The sequence below is a fragment of the Balaenoptera borealis genome (assembly GCF_965194805.1).
Source record: "Balaenoptera borealis genome assembly, chromosome: 4".
NCBI lineage: Eukaryota > Metazoa > Chordata > Mammalia > Artiodactyla > Balaenopteridae > Balaenoptera > Balaenoptera borealis.
The window spans coordinates 105,873,801-105,892,533 of record NC_138861.1 but is presented as its reverse complement, the minus strand read 5'-3'; the positions used below and the strand labels follow the sequence as shown (position 1 = coordinate 105,892,533).

Genomic DNA, 18,733 nt, shown 5'->3' with positions numbered 1-18,733 from the left:
GCCTAGCGCGCGGCCACCCTCGGCGAGCACGGCCGCGCCCCCTCACCCCCCGCCCGCTGCCCCGCCCCAGCCCCAAATAAACACCCACGCACGGCGAGAAGTGATCTCCAAGTGCCATTTCATTTTAGTTTACTCAACAAGCCTATGACAAGTTAGGAAACTGAAACAGGAGAGTCTCAGCCACTTGCCCAGAAGAGTAGGAATCTGAACCCAAGTCTTTAACAGGGTTCTGCCTAACCACACCTCCATTCAGCCGGGAGGAGCATGGGCTTGGTGAAGATCCGTCGATTCCCGCAGAATTTTTCGAAAGATAACTGCTTAACCCCTAAAACACCAAAAGTTGACCTAGGTCCATCATTTGGGGCAGAGACAGGTTGCAAAGGTATTACACATGGCCTGCCTTCTCAAAGCGTGCTTCATGTTACAATAAGGATAACGAATGTTACTGGTCACTTACTAATGTGCCAAGCGCTCTCCTAAGCCTTTTATAGGTATTTTGTTGTTCATTACCAGAAGAACATTTGCTATGTCAAGGTTATTGTGATGAAGACAGCTGTTACATTTCAAAGACCTGATCTCCAGCCCCAACCCTGACATCCAGTTTTCTCAGGAGAGAAATGTCTGGAATAGCACATCCCCTGCCTACCACAAAGGGTTGCCGCACCATCAGGGGTGAGCAAGCATATGGTAAGAGCCTTTGTACACCGCACAAGCTGTGGAGACACTCTTTATTTTCATTGCGGAGAGACCACAGAAGTGAACCCCCATTAGAGGGAAGAAAACTATTTCCATCACGATGTCTCTCTGCCCCTCTGTGCTGTCCAAGTGAGATTCCCAGAACACCTGTTGGTTAACAGGGCAACCTCCTGAACTCCCTCCAGAGCTCTGTGACCAAATAAGGAATTTCACTGCCACTTCTGCCCCATTTTGCCCCCAAAGCTACTGACAGTGACTGTTACCAGCCTCACGTGACGTGAAGTTGACATTCAGCAATAGACTAAAAGTTAAATTTTTAAAGCCACAGTATAAGATAGAAATTGTGGAATATTCCATTCTTTGTGCCAGTAAATTAAAAGAAAAAGACAGATCTTCACTCTTAGGAGAGACAAAGATCCCAGCAGGGTGATGGGAGATTATTATTTGCTAACACATTAGAAAAGAGCTTTCCCGTTTCAGATGACACAACAGGCGGGGGCAGGGGGGAAGGGTGGAGATAAAGGGGGGCTGTAAGTGTTGGGGTCCAGGTTTCCCCAACAGTCACAAATTGACTCTGACTCAGGCTGCAATTTTACCCACAGCAGATTCACCCAGTGATAAATTTAAGAATCATAAAGCCTTGTTTACACATTTCAATTAAAAGGCTTGAGAACAGAGGTCATTTTGTGGTATTAATAACACTTCTAGGGATTCTGACAGCAGTGACATTTTAGAGAAAGAAATGCCAGGGCATGCATCAAAGAGATCAACATTTGATACGGTGCATTGTTGGCAATGTTCAAGAGCTAATCATTCCATTTTTGCTTTCCTTCTACCGTATGCATTTTTTGAGACTGGTTAGCACCTCCTTATAGTCAGATCTACCTGGTTATGCCTGCTAATAACTTCCTTGTCATTAAGAGGTCCACACCAGGGTTATTCAAATACTCGAACAGAGGAACAATTAAGTCCTCTGCTGAAACCTTAGTCTAGTGGGGGATATAGGGTTACTTCCTTCGGTAAGGCACTCCTCCACACTCCAGTCAGGTGAAGATGCCTCTGTAGAGACTTCCAATGCAGCTGTAGTAAACATGGGCTGTGGAGGCAGGCGCTGAGGGAGGACCAGGAGATGGACCTGAAATCTTGAAACAGTGTGTTTGGAAGAGCTGACCCTAGAGCAGGGGATTGCCAAGTGTCTGGAAGATGTCAAGGACCCCCGCTGTTGCTCAGACACCTGGGGCATGACCTGCACCCACCAGGATGCCTGGATGGTTCAAAAAGGCGTGGTATGGGCTGGCATCTTTACTCAGCTTCTCCTCCTTCATCCTGATCATCGTTGCCCTGGCGGTGCCCCACTGGCTGAGTGGGAAAATCCTTTGTCAGACTGGAGTTGATCTTGTCAATGCCACAGATCCAGAGCTGGTCAAATTCATTGGGGACATTTACTACGGACTCTTCCGCGGTTGTAAGGTGCGGCAATGCGGGCTCGGGAGCCGCCAGTCCCAATTCACGAGTGAGTATATTGGGGGGCACGAAACCTGCTTTAGAACACTTATTTTTAAATATTCGTAAGGGTGCTTGTGTCTAAATGAGAAATTCAAGTGCCATTTCAATCTAAAGCATAATGACTTAATCCACAGTAAGCCAAGGACTTACTCTTGTTCAGCACCCGGAAGAGACCTTTTTTTTTCTGTGGAGGCTGATAGAAACATTAGAAATAGGGATTTGTATATCTTTGTAGTTTACCTCTATGAATAATCACTAAAAATATTGAGTGCTTACGTGTGTCAGACATTCTACTAAATGCTTTACACGCTTTGTCTCTTTTAAGCCTTATAACAAATTTATAAAGAAGGAATTATTAACATTCCCATTTTGCAGAGGACTACACCGAGGCTTGGAGAGGTTACAAAACTTGCCTGAGGTCACCCAGCGGAAAACTTTAGACCCAGGTCACGAGACTTGGGTATGCTCAGCCAGTGTGGCCTGCGGGTGTAGACGACCTGCTGAAATGAACCTTCCACTTGTATTTATATAAAAGCTTCAGAGTCTGCGAAAAAGCAAAAGGGCTCTGCGTCTGGGCTCTGGAATCAGACTATCTGAGTTCAGAGCCCAACCCGGATGTTTCCTGGCAAGGAGACCTCGGGCAAGGCTGCTGTCCGTGAACGTGAGCAGGTACTGACGTGGGCAGGCGGCCATCCAGTGTCACAGCAGAGCTGCTCTGCATGTAGATAGAGCAGGAATCCAAGACCAGCTTATGAAGGATCTTCTGGGAAGAAAAAACCAAAACAAAAAAGGCAATATTCTGCACATCTTTAGACTCATACAATTAGATCGTTGGTGAGACCAGTATCCTACAAAATCATAATTAATCAACATAATGCAAATGCAAGGGGATAAGGGATTTATTCATTATATGATTTCTATATTTCATAACTGTAGTTTTCAGAATCCTGGCCAGGGTGTCTTATTAAACGTATAAAGACAGAAAGCTGGAACCACTGACAAATATAACGATACAAATTGGCATCATTTATATACATGAAGGATATATATATTTGTTATGTATAGCAAGAAAAAATATCTCTGCGAATATTTATATTTACCCAGAAATTAAATTGGACCAGGGATATTGAAAAGCTCTGTTAAAAACATAACATAATAAAAAAAGAACAAAAATAAACATAACATAAAAAGCTGAAAACATACTTAACATAAAGAAATAAACAAAGAAATAAAACAAAGAAATAGGACATGCTAAAAGGGGATGATGACAGCTATATTCAGTACTTGGTTCTGAGCTGGGTCAGTTTACTCTAAAGGATGTCACTGGGACAATTGGTGGAACTTGAACGGGGTGTCAGGATTAAACAGCAGTCATATGCCAGTGTTAACCTACTGATTTTGATAGTTGTATCGTGGTTGTGAAAGACAACGTCCTTTTTGAGGAAATTGACCCTGAAGTGCTCAGGGTTGAAGGGGCAATTTACCCTCAAATGGTTCAGAAGAAAAAAAAAAATTTCTTTGTACCATTCTTGCAATTTTTCTGAAGTTTGAGGTTGTTTCAAAACCACAAATACACACACAAAAAGGGGGAAATGGCACAATTTTTTAAATAGTTGTAGATAATAGGTTTTTCTTTAATTTTTATTTTATATTGGAGTATAGCTGATTTCCAATGTTGTGTTAGTTTCAGGTATACAGCACAGTGATTCAGTTATACATATACAAATATCCATTCTTTTTCAGATTCTTTTCCCATATAGGTTATTACAGAGTATTGAGTAAAGTTCCCTGTGCTGTACAGTAGGTCCTTGTTGATTACTTTATATATAGTAGTGTGTAAGTTGTAGGGAATTGAAATTAACGAACCTCACGAAGGAAGTTCCGAAGCTTGAACATGGGAGCAATAGATTCAATAGCAGCAATACTCCAGAGGCTTTAATAAGCAAGCCAGTGCTCAGGGAACATAATAAAAATAGCCCATATAATTATGTAATTATATAGCATGATATACCACGTTACCATCATAACCACCTTCTTACACACTAGATCATTTATTTATCTGTTTGTTTATTATTTATTATGTCTCCACCCCTTTGGTATATAGCGCCATTAGGGCAAGGATCTTGTCCATTGATGATCCCAAGTCCCTAGAACAGTGCCTGGCGCACATTCAAAAACATTGGTTGAATGAATATCAGTAAAGTACTTTTAAACTCATTTGTACTGAATGTTCATGTACAAGATGCCAGACATGTGACCTATGCTATACTAATCTTCCACAAACCTGCCAGATAGAAGAATGAGGCTCAGAGAGGTTAAGCAACTTGATCAAGGTCACAGAGCCATGAGTACCAGAGCCAGGCCCCAACCCTGGTCAGCCTTACCTTAAAGTTCCCACCCTCCACTGTGTGCTGTTCCCTCAGGAATCTGTGACTGGCAACTTTCCCAAGGCGGAGTGTCACCCTAGTAGCCTTTACTGTTCTTCCAGAATTCAGCAAGTTCTGGATGTTGGGGAGGTGGTGGATGGATGTGAATTCTCCAGGATGGGAGGATGCAGGTGGATGGCTCCTGTCAGAAATGACTGAGGGGTCATTTGGGAGGGTGTGTTAGTTCCCTAGGGCTGCCATAACAAAGTACCACAAACGGGGTGGCTTAAATAACAGAAATTTATTCTCTCACAGTTCTAGAGGTTAGAAATCCAAAATCAGGTTCTTGACAGGGCCGTTCTCCCTCTGAAACCTCTAGGAGAAGGAGTCTTCCTTGCCTCTTCCAGTTTCTGGTAGCCCCAGACATTCCTTGGCTTGTGGCAACATTACTCCACTCTATACATGGCATTCTCCCTAAGTCTCTTCACATGGTCTTCCCTCCGTGCATGACTGTCTCTGTGTCCAAATTTCCCCTTCTTTATAAGGACACTAGTCTTACTGGCATAGGGCTCACCCTAGTGACCTCATTTCCACTTGATTACCTCTGTAAAGACCCTATTTCCCAATAAGGTCATATCCTGAGATGATGGCGGTTAGGACTTCAACACATTTTTTGAGGCTGGGTACAGAATGCAACCCATAACAGAGGGTGTGGAGTGGCAGATGGTGGGCTTAGGATAATTAAGGAAGTCACCAAGCACAAGCACTGTTTGTGGAGAAGCAGCTGAAGCAGAGACAGGCTTTGCAGAAGGAGGAGGCCAAAGGAGGGCAAGACAAGACCGGGCCCTTCCACTGTGATGCTAATTAAACCCCTGCCATCCCAGCTCACAGAAATGCAAACTACCTCTAGCCCTGGAAGCCATAAGCTAAGCAAATGAGCACTTCCTGTTTGCCCACTGGAGGCACTCAGTACAAGTTCCTTTCCCTCTTCCCTCTTCCTTCTCAGAGGGGTGACTATGGGAAAAAGCCCCCTGGGTTCATCTAACGTGGTCTGCTCTCTGAAACATCAGAACTGTGTAAGAATCATAAAGGACTTTTTAATATTATTTCTGAGCAGGATAATACTCAGGAAAGTTTTATTTCTGGCTGCCCTGGGTGGTGTCCCAGAGGAGGGTATATAACCATGATGGGATTCTTTTTGAAAACTTGCACTGGGAGCTGGGGCCAGGTTCCTCCTGGCTTTGGCTGGTTTTACACCAATGCCGCCCAGGGACACCGTATCTGTTATCACATTCTCTAGCCTCAGAGGTGAGTCTCTCTACCTTTAGATGTACAGCTCCTAGAGCCAGTACCACCTACTTGTGTGAGGCAGCTATGGGGTGTATCAGAGCCCCCAAACCCCAAGTTGGAATCAGGATTTTCCTGCTACTGTCACTGTTGTTCTGAAGAAAGAAAGAAAAAAAAAAATCCCTGCTCCCAGGGCCCGTGTGCAGATCAGCGGAGAAGGGGGGTGTGAAAGCGCTTTGTAAACTGGAGTAGGAAAGTTTGATTGGGTGTTGTGGACAAACAGCCTCAATTCTCACCTTCATAGGGGTCTCCCCTAGAATCACCCAAGAGAGTCAATTTCCAAACCAATCATGGAGAAAAGCAGAGAACTATACAGCATAATCATAATTAAGATCCTTTTTTATACCCAGACTTTCTGAAATAAAAACAAATCAATCTAGCAGTTTGAGCGGCTGGGGAAAGAAAAGGACAAACGCTAATGTAGCAGTGTTCACATATTCAGCTGTACTGTAGAGTATTTATGGGCCTGGCGCTCTTAGGAAAACAGGGATAAACTAAACAGAGGAGTGTCTGCCCTCCAGAAGCTTTCCATCTGGGAAAGAGAAAGGCAGTAAATGAGCACTGGGCAGTGACACATTAATGTCTCAAGCTGTCACCTCTTTGTTCATTTCCTTCAACCCACTCTGTGCTAGAGGAGAGATTTTATTTATGCCCATTTTACTGATGAGGAAATTGGGGGTCAGAGAAATCAATAAATGAAATAATTTCTGTAAAAGCACCTGATGTGGTGCTTGATACATAGTATGTGCTTGATAATTTTTAATTCACTGGTTCCCTCCTCATCTCCCACCCCCAAGCATTCCATCAACAGCCGGACCTGGATCTGACTTCAGATCTCAGGCTTTTCTTACCATTGCCCATTTTAGATAACAGTCCTTTCTCAGATGTCTTTTGCAACTCTTTTCTCCCATTGCAGTGGCTGTGTTGTCATTTTTTTGGCATTGTCTTTCGCAGGGCAGAATTTTTTCATTTTAGTGAAATCCAATTTATCAATTATTTCTTTTTTAAAATTAATTTTTGCCTTGCTGGGGCAAAAGGGACTGCTGGACTTCTCTGGAGTGGGGAGCAAACAAATTACTTAATAATTAGATAGTTATCTAATTTGAGTTGCTGACAGGATGATTAATCACTTCTGGGATTCAAGTGAGTTAGCTTTAATATGTACACCATAAGAATATTTATTCAAATTCAAAATAAGACCTCTAGACCTCCAGCTGTACTAGGATTAAACTTTTAAATCTTTGCTTATCCAAGTGATCTGATTTTCCGGCAATAGATCCTGCGGCAAAATCCTGAAGCCAGAACTTCCTGGCTGCGTGACCTGGCTAAGCTATTTAACTTCTCATTTCTAAGACTCTAACTTACGCATCTGTAGGAGTGAGAGAAGGTTGCCGTGAGCAGTGAAAGAGAGAAAGTGTATATATGTGCTGGCACACAGTCTGCGCTCAATATGTGTAGCTAGTGTCACTTGTCACCATGGATCATATGCTTTTATGGTCATGGATTTCAAGCTGGAAACTTAAGTGTAATCCTTAAGTCAGACGTGTCTCAAACTTTTGGAAACTGGGTACAAATATGAAAGGCAGGCAAGCAACAGGTCTCCTGGGATGGCACTTGTGTGACAAGAGCAAAAGTAGAGTCACCCCTTAAAGAAATTATTAATAGAAGGAACTGATGCATGAAAACTCGTGAGGAAAGATTTGAATTTCTAAATAATGACATATATAAAAAATAATAAGATCTCAATTAACTGGGAGATCTAGAGCCTTGGAGTATGGCCCATGATTGTGGAGGCTGAATGAGATTCAGCCCTTTGCCAGTAAAGATCTGTTTTTTTAATATAGTCAATACATTTCCTACTGCGGAAGCTAAGGATTGGGTATTCTTTCACCATGCCTCTCCATATCACTCCATATGCCCCAAATCCCCTCGCCCCATCATCATAATATGGTTATTTCTCAATTTCTTTATTGAATCACACCTGGAGATGGGTTCATATCATTATATGGATATGATTAATTCTTTTTAAAAGTTGCTTTGTGTGATTGTGCTTTAATTTATTAAATCAATCTCCTATTGACTCATATTTTGGTTTTTTCTCCAATCTTTGGCTACTGTAATGAATATCTGATATACACAGTTTTGAGCACACGTGGGAGTGCTTTTCCTAGAAATGAAATTGCTGTGATAGATGTTGCCAAATTGCTCTCTAAGGACATTGTATGAATTAATATCCCTACAAGTTTTGACAACTGCTTCCTTCCCTACTCCTTCATTAACATAGTGTATTAGCAAACCTTTTGATCTTTGCCAGTCACACAGGTGATGATTTTCTACTTTAAGTGTTTGGTGAGGATTATTATGCTGGTCATGTGTCCTAAGGATTGCATGGCAAGAAAGAGGATTATGAAACAATTAGGTAATCAGGCATAAGCTACCATGTTTGGAATGAAAAAGTGCTGAGAGTTTGCAATGAAAAAAAAAAAATCTAAAGGACACTGAAATATAAGGAAAGGAAATGGAAGAGAGAAGTCCTACAGAAAAAAATCCCACGGGAAGGAGTTCATTTTCTGGGGTAAAGTTTCTGATGCTGATGAGATAACCACATGGAGATAAATATACATGGAAATACAGAACTGGAAAGAAATCTAGATCAGAACTAAAGACGTAACTGTGAAGTGTCTGGAAACTTCTGAGTGGAAAGGACACTTCAAAGGAAGAAGGACAAAAATTCTTGTTCTCAGGCTTGGGAGACGCCAGCCTTCTGTGAATAAAAATGGACAGGTGAGCCAGCAAAGGAGCTAGAGCGGGACGGGGTCAGGGAGTGAGTGGAACCTGGAAAGCTTTGAGTCCTGGCTCCCAGTTGGGGCCAAAGATGGGTTGGTCAATTGTATCAAGTAATTAAGCAGGGAGGTTGGAATTCACAAGGTGGACCCAGATTTGACCAGGAGGTATTCAGTAGAAACTTTGGAGTAGTTGCAGAGGAAGGGGTTTGCCCAGGAGTTTTTTAGCTTTCATCATTTTAAATGATTCATTTATAATAACCGAAATCAGTGACTCTAAACTCTATATACCATGTGATATATAGGACTTTGGTCCTAGATAGAGTTCAGGATCACCTTGCCCAAAGACAAGGAACTTAGTGTCTCCAAGCCTGTGGGTAAGGGCATTTAATAAAATCTGCTTCATATCCTTGTCACAAGGATTGGATGAGATAACAGATGTAAAGGGCTTGGCCCCTGACTGTGCTCAGTAAATGTTGATTACGCTCAACTCATATGCAACTGTTACTATCCCCATTATACTGATGAGAAAACTGAGGCTTGAGAAGTCACATGACTTTTCCCAAGTCAGAGGGTAAAATAACAGCAACAACCACAGTTGCCATTTTTGAGAACTGACTCTTTCCTATACAATATTTAAACACTCTACTATGATATATTATTTAATCTTCACATAGAGAGAAATAGAGAGAAAACAAATCCAAATTAATATCTCACTAAATTACCCTGCCACATTAATATGGCAAATTAATATTCTAATAAAGTGCAACATGAGAATTACATGCCCATCATACACAGGGAATTAATGTCTATCTTACTGAATCATTATGAGGAATCCAAAATCATGCTCCTAGCTTTGCATTAGTGCCCACAAAATGGGCACTATGATTATTCCTATGCCCTTTACTTGACCCCCTCAATATTGTAAGATGGGTAGGAGAAGTAGGGTTTAGATGATCCTAAATATTTTATAACTGTGGCAAATCAGCAAAGCTGGGATTTGAACCTGGAACTTTGGATGCCAGATCTAGGCTTCACTTTGCTACACCCTTCTACACTCTTCATGATATACCTGAGACCGCTTCTACCTTTCTGATTTAATGAAGGCTACTCTCTGACCCAGATGAAAGCTTTGTGATCAATCAGCCTTCTTTGACTGATTCTCTTGCCAGCCTCCTTTGCTAAAGCAACACCATCTGGAGCTTGTATGGATTAGCTCACACCAGATCCCAGAGCTGCGAGGCCGATGCAACTTAAATGCCCAGCTGGGGCACATTCTGATTTTGCATCCACCCCAAGGAAGAGAAGATTGTTGGCCAACTGATAAGTGGTAAATCTGGGGGCCATGAATTCATCTCAGGAAGTCTCCTGCTTTTTGAAAACCCAGCACTTGCTGCCTTGCCCTCACTCCCCTCTGCTAAAGCCTTCATGGTAAGCAAGCCTGGGACGTACGAACTTGAGCCAAGCTCTGAGGCTGACATCGTGGCTGTGTCTTCTCTCCCCAGTCTTCCCACACCTGGTGAAGGAGCTCAATGCAGGCCTCCACGTGACAATTCTGTTGCTCCTCTTCCTGGCCTTGGTGCTGGCTCTGGTCAGCATGGGCTTTGCCATTCTCAACATGATCCAGGTTCCGTACCAGGCAGTCAACGGCCCCGGGGGCATCTGTCTATGGAATGTTCTCGCAGGTAAGGAAGGCCCCTGGGGAGAGAGATTCCTGTCCATGCCATCAGGAGGCTGAGTTCCAAGTAGGTGGGCAGAAGGCGTGAAGGAATTAAAATGCCCCACCTCAGCCTTCACTTCACTGGGTCTGTTACTTCCTTGATGGGCATGAATATCCTTTTTACTAAAAGTTGAAGAATCTCTGTCATCATAAAGAACTGAAGTATTAGCGTGCATGAGTGGCTGAGGACTTAGAGCAGCAAAGAGAGGTCGGGATGAGAGAAGAGAGAAGACAGAGAGCTGGGGGTGAAGAAGAGGGGACCATGGGGTGAGTGAGGATGTGGGACTGCTGCTGTGATTCTGAAGGAACCTCACAAAGGACAGAAGAGAAGGGACCTGGGGGGCTTACATGTCTCATTTCGTGTAAACCTCACAACCTCTCTATGAGGCAGTATTATTAGACCCATATTTACAGGTGAAGAACCTGAAGCTCAGAGAAGTTAAAAGATGCACCCAAAGTCACACAACAATGAGTAACAGAGGCAGGATTCCAACCCAGGTATAACTGAGTCTAAGCCTTTTGTCCTTTCTTTAATCCATGGTGTCATCTATGACCACCGTGACTTATTTTCCAAGACAAAAGATGTGTGTGAGTGTGTGTGTGTGTGTGTGTGCGCGCGCGTATATGTGTGTTGATTTGGGAGAGTATCTGATATACAGAAATTAATTCACATTTAGTTCGGCACTGAAAAAATCACCTGTAATGAAAGTAATAAAATCCCAAGAATGATTTCAGAAAACCCAGGTCAAATGGTCAAGGTATCCTGATGGCAATAACCCCTCACTACCTTTTACTTTATACAGGATGACCATAAAGTATAGAAACAAGTAATGTTGTTTTATCATGCATTAGAATGTAATGTCAGTAAATCAATTATTATGTGTTTGCCTATGTTTGCAGACTGTGGCCATCCAGTAGAATTTCTTATAAACGTGGCTCACTCCCATCTAGACTTGTTTATCTCTGCCTGAATCCTCAGGCAGAGGATTGGCATGGTTGGCATGTAGAAAGTGCTCAATCCTGCTTTTGAAATAAATGCTTATCTCTGTCAATTCCCTTCCTCAGAGAGACAGTACTCTCAAGCTCTATTGACAAGAGTATTTTAAAAAACACAATTTGACAAAACTTTACTCTCAAAAGGCATAAAAATATGAGTATCCTTTGATTAAACAATTCCAAACATTAATTTATGCTAAGGAAATAACAGGAAAAGAGCACCAAAAATGTACATTAAAAGGAGTTTCCTACAGCACTTTATAATATCAAAAAATTAGAAGCAATCTAGATATCCAGAAATTAGGTCACACTTAATTAAACTTAAAATAATTAGGTGTGTCGCTAGTATAAAACATCATACACAGTTTAAAGTGGTGCTTTAACAGAATATCTAACAACATGGAAAAATATTCAAGTAAGGGAAAAAAATCAAGTGTAAAGCAGTAAGAGTACCATAACACTAATTTTGTTAAAGAGATAGAAATGTAAAGAAATATACTAAAATGTTCAAAGTGTTTATATTTGGCTTTTAGGAAAAAAGCAAATTTGTCTTTTCATCTTTGTGATTTTCTCTGGCGTCCAAATTTTCTTCAATAAGAAGTAATAATCTAAACAGAGGGCATAATAAATGTGTTTTTTAAATACTAATTAAAATCAGGGCAGGAGAAAAGTAGAGAGAAAGAGAGAGAGAAAGATGGAGAGAGAAAGAGAAACAGAGGGAACCCGGACGGTCAAAGTCTGATGTGGGAAGGGAAGGATAGGGAAGGATGAGAAGGGAAGGGAAGGATGTGAAGTTTGGAATCCTTCCAGTTTTCTCCTCTCTCCTTTCCTTTCCTCCTTCTCTTATCTCCTCTTATCATTAAGCTTGGAAAGAGGACAACTGAGGAGGAGAGAACAGTCTAGCCCTCTGTTCTGGTCCCCCAATCTGCCCAGTAGGATGCTCTTGTCTCTTCCCTCATAAGCCTCAAGGTCTACATACACAGGCTGAAATACTTAGAGACTGAGCTTATCCAAATGTGCACACCCACCCCCCCACCCCGCCCTGGGTCAGGGAAAAAGTAGCGGGGTCGAGATTCAAAGTAGATCTGATAGGAAGCTTATTCCCACACCTCTCGCCCCTCACACAGTGGATTATCTGCTGCTTTTAAAAGCATTTTAAAATTTGTGTTGCCCTAAGCATGTTTTACACCGCAAGTTTGTTGCCTGTGCCACAGAAAAGCCACCTCACATCTAGTGGTTGAATTGCAAGGAAAAGAGCTGTGCATGAGGGTGTCCTTTTTGGGTTTCAGGCGGAGTCGTGGCCTTGGCCATCGCCAGCTTCACGGCCGCGGTAAAATTTCACGACCTGACGGAACGAATCGCCAACTTCCAGGAGAAACTCTTCCGCTTTGTGGTGGTGGAGGAAGAGTATGAAGAGTCATTCTGGATCTGCGTGGCCAGCGCCTCAGCCCACGCCACTAACCTGGTTGTGGTGGCCATCAGCCAGATTCCCCTCCCGGAGATTAAGACCAAGATAGAAGAGGCCACGGTCACGGCCGAGGATATCTTGTATTAATAACCTTCTCCTAAAATCAGTTCTTAGGAGAATGGAAACCTCCTTTTTCTTTTCTCCAGCTTGCACAGTCCTGAATGTCTATGTTTTGGCAGTAAGAAGAAGGAAGTGGAAGGGGGAAGGGTAGTACCTGGGCCAGAAAAGAAAACTTTCCGAATTTCTGGCATCCCTGCACTTCTTTCTCACTGACCTTGGAGTTAGAGACTCTGCCACTTGCCAGCCGTGTGTGACACTGGACAATTCATTTAATATCTACTTCTCAGTTTCTTCATCTGTAAAATGGGGATATTAACGACCTTGCAAGGTTGTAATGAGGTTTAAATGGGCGATAATGTTGCCAGCCTTTGTATATTGTAGAGCACCCGACAGGTATAAGGTACTGTACACTCCAAGAAATGTCTATAGACCCTTGGTGTATCCCGCACAATATTAGGAGGAATGCAAAGAGGAATATGATAATGTCCCTGGCCTCCAGAAACACCTAGTCTTTCCACACGACACAGGAATCAGAGAGCAACAATAACAGTAAGAATGAAAATAACTACCATTCTTTGGAGTGGTTACTACATGCAGTTCTAAAAGTTTTACATGGAGGAAGTCATTAGGTCCTCACTATAACTTTGTTGGTATAGTACTACTTTAGTCCCATTTCATAGATGAAGAAACTAAGGCATAAAGCAGTTGGATAACGTGCTGAGGACAGGAATTAAATGGAGGGAAGTCTGGAGCCAGAGTTTACATTTTTAACCCCTTTGCTGATCTGATGTTTGGTGTACAAGCAATTGCAAGGCAATGTGATCAGTGTTATAACAGCACATGGAGAAAGGACCTGAGAAGGAATGAATGCTTCAGGATGGGATGCGGTATTAAAGAAAGTGTCTCAGAGTTGACAGTGGATCTGAACTTTGAAAGATGAGGAGACTTTTTCCAGTGGTAAAGGAAGCAAGGTTGGAGAAGGGCATTCCAGGATAAGTCAGTAATGAGGAGGAAGCACAAGGTATGAATTTACAAAGGGGGCTTGGAAGTATGTGAATACCCAGTGGGGTTAGAATATTGCTCTAATGCAGCTGTTGGATAAACTCAGATGTTTTGTGTTAGGTTTTCCTGAGTGGTACTGTGACAGTTAATTTTATGTGTCAATTTGGTTAGGCCACGGTACCTAGATATTGGTCAAACACTATTCTAGATGTTTTTGTGAAGGTATTTTTTTGGACAGGGTTTATCAGTAGATTTTCAGTAAAGCAGATTGCCGTCCATAATACGGGAGGGTCTCATCCAATCAGTTGAAGGCTTTAAGAAAAAGACTGACCTCCCCCAAGGGAGAGGGAATTCTGCCAGCAAACTTCCACTGGGCTCAAACTGCAACTCTTCCCTGTATCCCCAGACTGCCAGCCTACCCTGCAGACTTTGGATTTGCCAGTCTCCACAATCATGTAAGCCAGTTCCTTATAATAAATCTCTCTCTCTCATACACACAGACACACACACATCCTATTGGTTCTATTTCTTTGGAGAACCCTCACTCATGCAGGTCCACAACTCTCTTAATTCATTTTCCCACCATGTCAGCTGGGGTGAATCCTTTCCCAGCTCTCCTGTCTTCATGCCAAGTAAAAGTTATCTAATCCCCCCAGATTAGCTTCACCTAAAATGACAGTTGATTCGGACTCACTCTACTTTGCTTAACACTGAGCTTCAGAAAGTTTCCACAGAATGGCTTCTGTTCTAACTGCTTCTGCTTCCCTTCTGTGTTCTTCTGCCGCTTCCAGCCCTCTATCCCCACCCCAGACACAACTGCAGTCTTACTTAGCAGACTGATGTCACTCATCAAATATGCAGATGGCACATGGCTGGAAGGGAGAGTTAACATGATAGGAGATGGGTCCCAAAGGTAACGACACACCGCCGTGCTGTCTTGAAAACAAGTGGAAAGGTCAATGTTCTATCAAGTTTAACATAAAGTCCTGCTAACAGTTTTTCTTTAAAATCAATAACATAAACACAAGACTCTGGCAACAGTTTATATGATAAACATCTGAGGGTCTTAGTACATTTATTCATTCATTCAACAAGTATTGAAACTTCTGGAAGTAGAGCAGTGAACGAACAGACAAAAATTCCTGCCCTGCAGAGATTTCATTCTCCGAGCAGCTGGGGGGAAGTGGGGATTCATACTGAGACAGCATGTGAGCTACTAAAAATGTTATCCCAGCCCAGCCGTAGCCTTCACCCTGATCACTGCCTCAGATCTGTGCAGGCCATCAGGTGGCATGGCGGCAGAGTGAACTGGTTTTGCTCCTAATAGTGGAATTACCTTATCAAGGTGGTAACCTTGATCAAGCTGCATATGTTCCATGGTGTCAAAGTGCAAGCTTTTGTATGAGTGTGTATTTTTCCAGTGACAGAGTCTATAGCTTTACAAAATGTTTCAGAAGCGTCTGTAACACCTTAACAATTTCACACCCTGACCCATCAGGTAGCAACCTTCACGTTGCTGGAGATAATCAGGTTCGGTCTGAAAGTCATCTCTCAGGGATACTGTAGAAGAGATTCCTATATGGAATTTAGCAAGTTTTGTTAGGCGGGAAGGGAGGAAGGAAGGAGGGAGAATACGTATCTGGGTCACAATACACTCGCATGATACTCAAAGATATGGAGAAATTGTAGCTCATTTATTTTGACTATAGTTAATCTGGTCATTTTATGAATAAAGAAAAACTAATAATAAATGCCTGATTCAGTTTAAATTTAACCCGATCTGATTGTTTATACTTAGGGATAATGCTGAGGCTCTCTGGGATAAAATGGTTGGCTCCTCAGATAAACTCTCTGCGCCTGCCTCTCTCCTGAAGGTCCTGGGCTTATGGGAGAGGAAGGTAGGCACACGTATACTCCTGATCTCCGGGAAGCATCCCCTGGTATCCTGATGGTTCTTGGGGGGAGGGTGCCCTGGCTGGGCTCACTGGGCTTCTGTCCCCCTGGCTGCTGCTTGCCCTGCCAGCCTTCCCAGGGCAGCCTGAGGGTGGAATAATTTATGAAATGTTCTTTCAACTGGTCAGAGCCCGATCACTGCCTGGAAGACTTGTCCTCGTCTTGGATCCTACCAGCTGCAGACCCCCGAGTGGCCACCAAGTCCTCCCTCCGGCTCACCTGTCCTCTGGTCCACACCCAGGCTTCACTGCAGAGCTGCCCACCTGCCTTGGTAGCCTAGGAGCCTCACCTGGTGTCAACATAGCATCCTGCCCCGGGGGTCCTGGAGACACCTCTCCATTCACTCCCACGAAGTAACTAACGTGATTTATAGGCTCTTATTTCCCCCAAAATTGCAGACTTGAGAGGTTCCCTGCTGCTAATATGGCCTAGTCCAAATATGAAATAAACTTTATTCAAAAAATTAAGTCTCTGCAAAATATTAACAATTGTTAAACTCAGATGATGGATATTCACTATATTATTCTAATTTTCTTCATGTTTGAAAATTTTAATAAGAAGTAAAATAAAGAAATAAAAAAGAATAAACACACACACGAAAATTAAGTCTTTGTTTTTTAAAATCACCAGAAAGAGCTGTAAGTATATAATTGGTATAAAGTAAAACCTCAGACTCAGAGCCCATTGAGATGGTTATATTTTTCCCACACTTAGAAAAAAAATTCACCAAACTCACTTCCTGCCTCACCAAACTCACTTAATGCTTCAAGGAGGTTCAACAGTGGCTGCAGGTCAAACACGGAAAACCTCTTAATATGCCTTAGGTGAGCCTGGCCCTTTCGAGGTTTCTATTTCCTCATTTTTTAAATGAGAAACTTATACTGCATGATAATGACCACTGTCTAGTGTGAGACAGGCATTTGACATACTTTGTCCCTAATTTTCAACACAATTATTCAAGATATATATTACTGTCTGTATCTTACAGATGGGCCATTTTAGGTTCAGAGAACATAAGTAACTTGCTCAGGCCACATTACTAATAAGCAATGGAGAAAGGAGTCAGCCCCCATCTATGTAATGTCAAGGTCACCATTTTCCCACTACAGGATTGTGCTTCTTGCAAGACTTCTAAGGCGCCTTCCCAGGGCTCCGGCAGATGGCTGTGCAGGTTGCACCTCACCCAAGGGATGGATAACAGCTCAAATCTAGCCCATCCTCCCCTGGCTTCTCATGGCCTGAATCCTCCAGATGCTTCCACCCAGAGAGGGTGCCTTTCCCTCATGCTCACCAAGGTGTCTGGTGGGCTCACAGTGCCTCACCCCAGTCCATGTAAAATCAAACTGTTAATCATAATATTATTTTATGACATTGTTTATCAGCTTGTGATAATGATGATTAATTTCCATATGTCCCTTAAAGGTAACTATCATATGCATACATTGTCAGATTATTACTAACACTAACAGTAGGGACCAAAGCCAAGGAAACTTAAACTGTAATTCAGAGAAGTAATTAGTTATCCATGAGATGAAGTCCTACTCTATGTTCACTCTGAAATCTGAGTAATATGTGATGTCTCAGCCCATTCAGGCAGCTCTAACAAATCACCATAGACTGAGTGGCTTAAACAACAGGAATTTATTTCTCACAGTTCTGGATGCTAGAAATCTGTAATCAACGTGCCAGCAGATCCCATGTCTGGTGAGGACCCTCTTCCTGGCTTGTAGACAGCTGCCTTCTCATGGTATCCTCACAAGGCAGAGAGCAGAGAGCTAGGGCAAGCTCTCATGTCTCTTTTGTAAGGGCACTAATCCCATTCATGAGGATGCCACCCTCATGACCTAACCTCTTATAGGCCTCACCCCTTAATACCATCACATTAGGGGTTAAGTTTTGGGGGGATACACAGTCCACATCACATTGGGGTATAGTTGTTTTACAATGTCGTGTTAGTTTCTACTGTACAGAGAAGTGGAGTTCCCTGTGCTATACAGCAGGTTCTTATCAGTTATCTATTTTATACATATTAGTGCATATATGTCAATCCCAATCTCCCAATTCACATCACATTTTCATTAATAAAAATATACCAATAGGGCTTCCCTGGTGGCACAGTGTTTGAGAGTCTGCCTGCCAATGCAGGGGACACGGGTTCGAGCCCTGGTCTGGGAAGATCCCACATGCCACGGAGCAACTGGGCCCGTGAGCCACAATTGCTGAGCCTGTGCGTCTGGAGCCTGTGCTCCGCAACAAGAGAGGCCGCGATAGTGAGGGATCCGCGCACCGCGATGAAGAGTGGCCTCCGCTTGCCACAACTAGAGAAAGCCCTCGCACAGAAACGAAGACCCAACACAGCCATAAATAAATAAAATAAAATAAATAATAATAATTAAAAAATTAAAAAAAAAAACCAATAAAATATACAATTAATATTGGGATATTAATTCTTGGGATAGCAAGAACCCTTCCATATCAAATCAGAGTAGACATATTACAATATGCTTCTTTCTCTTTTGAGAAAAATATGAAACACTATGAAAATTTAATTAAACAATTTTTCATACTTCCAAAAGCATGTAATAAAAAATACTAGCTCTTCCATTCTAAACAAAATTAATTTTCTAAATCATAAGGGCACTTTGCAGTAGTTGATAAATGAACAGGGCTAATGGTTGCTTTAACAAAAGTCTACAACATAATCCTAATGACAATTGGATACGTTTCCTCTTCTGACTGTAGCAAATTACATAAACTTGATAGTTAAAAACAAGAATTTATTATCTTAAGAGTTTTGGAGGTCAGAAGTCCAAAATGTGCCACTGGGGTAAATAAA

The 18,733-nt window shown here is 42.4% G+C and overlaps 1 protein-coding gene across 2 annotated transcripts; it reads left to right on the top strand.

Moving 5' to 3' along the window:
• The first annotated feature begins 79 nt into the window (after nt 1-79).
• On the top strand, nt 80-16,464 carry CLRN2 (clarin 2). Of its 2 annotated transcripts, XM_082389553.1 has the most exons (3): nt 80-2,209; nt 10,204-10,383; nt 12,704-15,718. In XM_082389553.1, the coding sequence occupies exons 1-3, from the start codon at nt 1,957-1,959 to the stop codon at nt 12,967-12,969; spliced, it is 699 nt and encodes a 232-aa protein (XP_082245679.1). In that variant the 5' UTR covers nt 80-1,956; the 3' UTR covers nt 12,970-15,718. The 2 variants fall into 2 exon arrangements, 1 of the variants encoding a protein (XP_082245679.1); XR_014243776.1 differs by lacking the exons at nt 10,204-10,383; nt 12,704-15,718 and adding an exon at nt 16,026-16,464 and having other exon boundaries at nt 2,105-2,209.
• Nucleotides 16,465-18,733: the final 2,269 nt, after the last annotated feature.

Excerpts from the sequence above, each read along its gene's own strand:
- CLRN2 (XM_082389553.1), top strand. The coding sequence starts at position 1,957 with ATGCCTGGATGGTTCAAAAAGGCGTGGTATGGGCTGGCATCTTTACTC. Across the intron at positions 2,210-10,203 it reads CCGCCAGTCCCAATTCACGA|TCTTCCCACACCTGGTGAAG; the intron begins GTGAGTATATTG and ends TTCTCTCCCCAG. Across the intron at positions 10,384-12,703 it reads TCTATGGAATGTTCTCGCAG|GCGGAGTCGTGGCCTTGGCC; the intron begins GTAAGGAAGGCC and ends TTTGGGTTTCAG.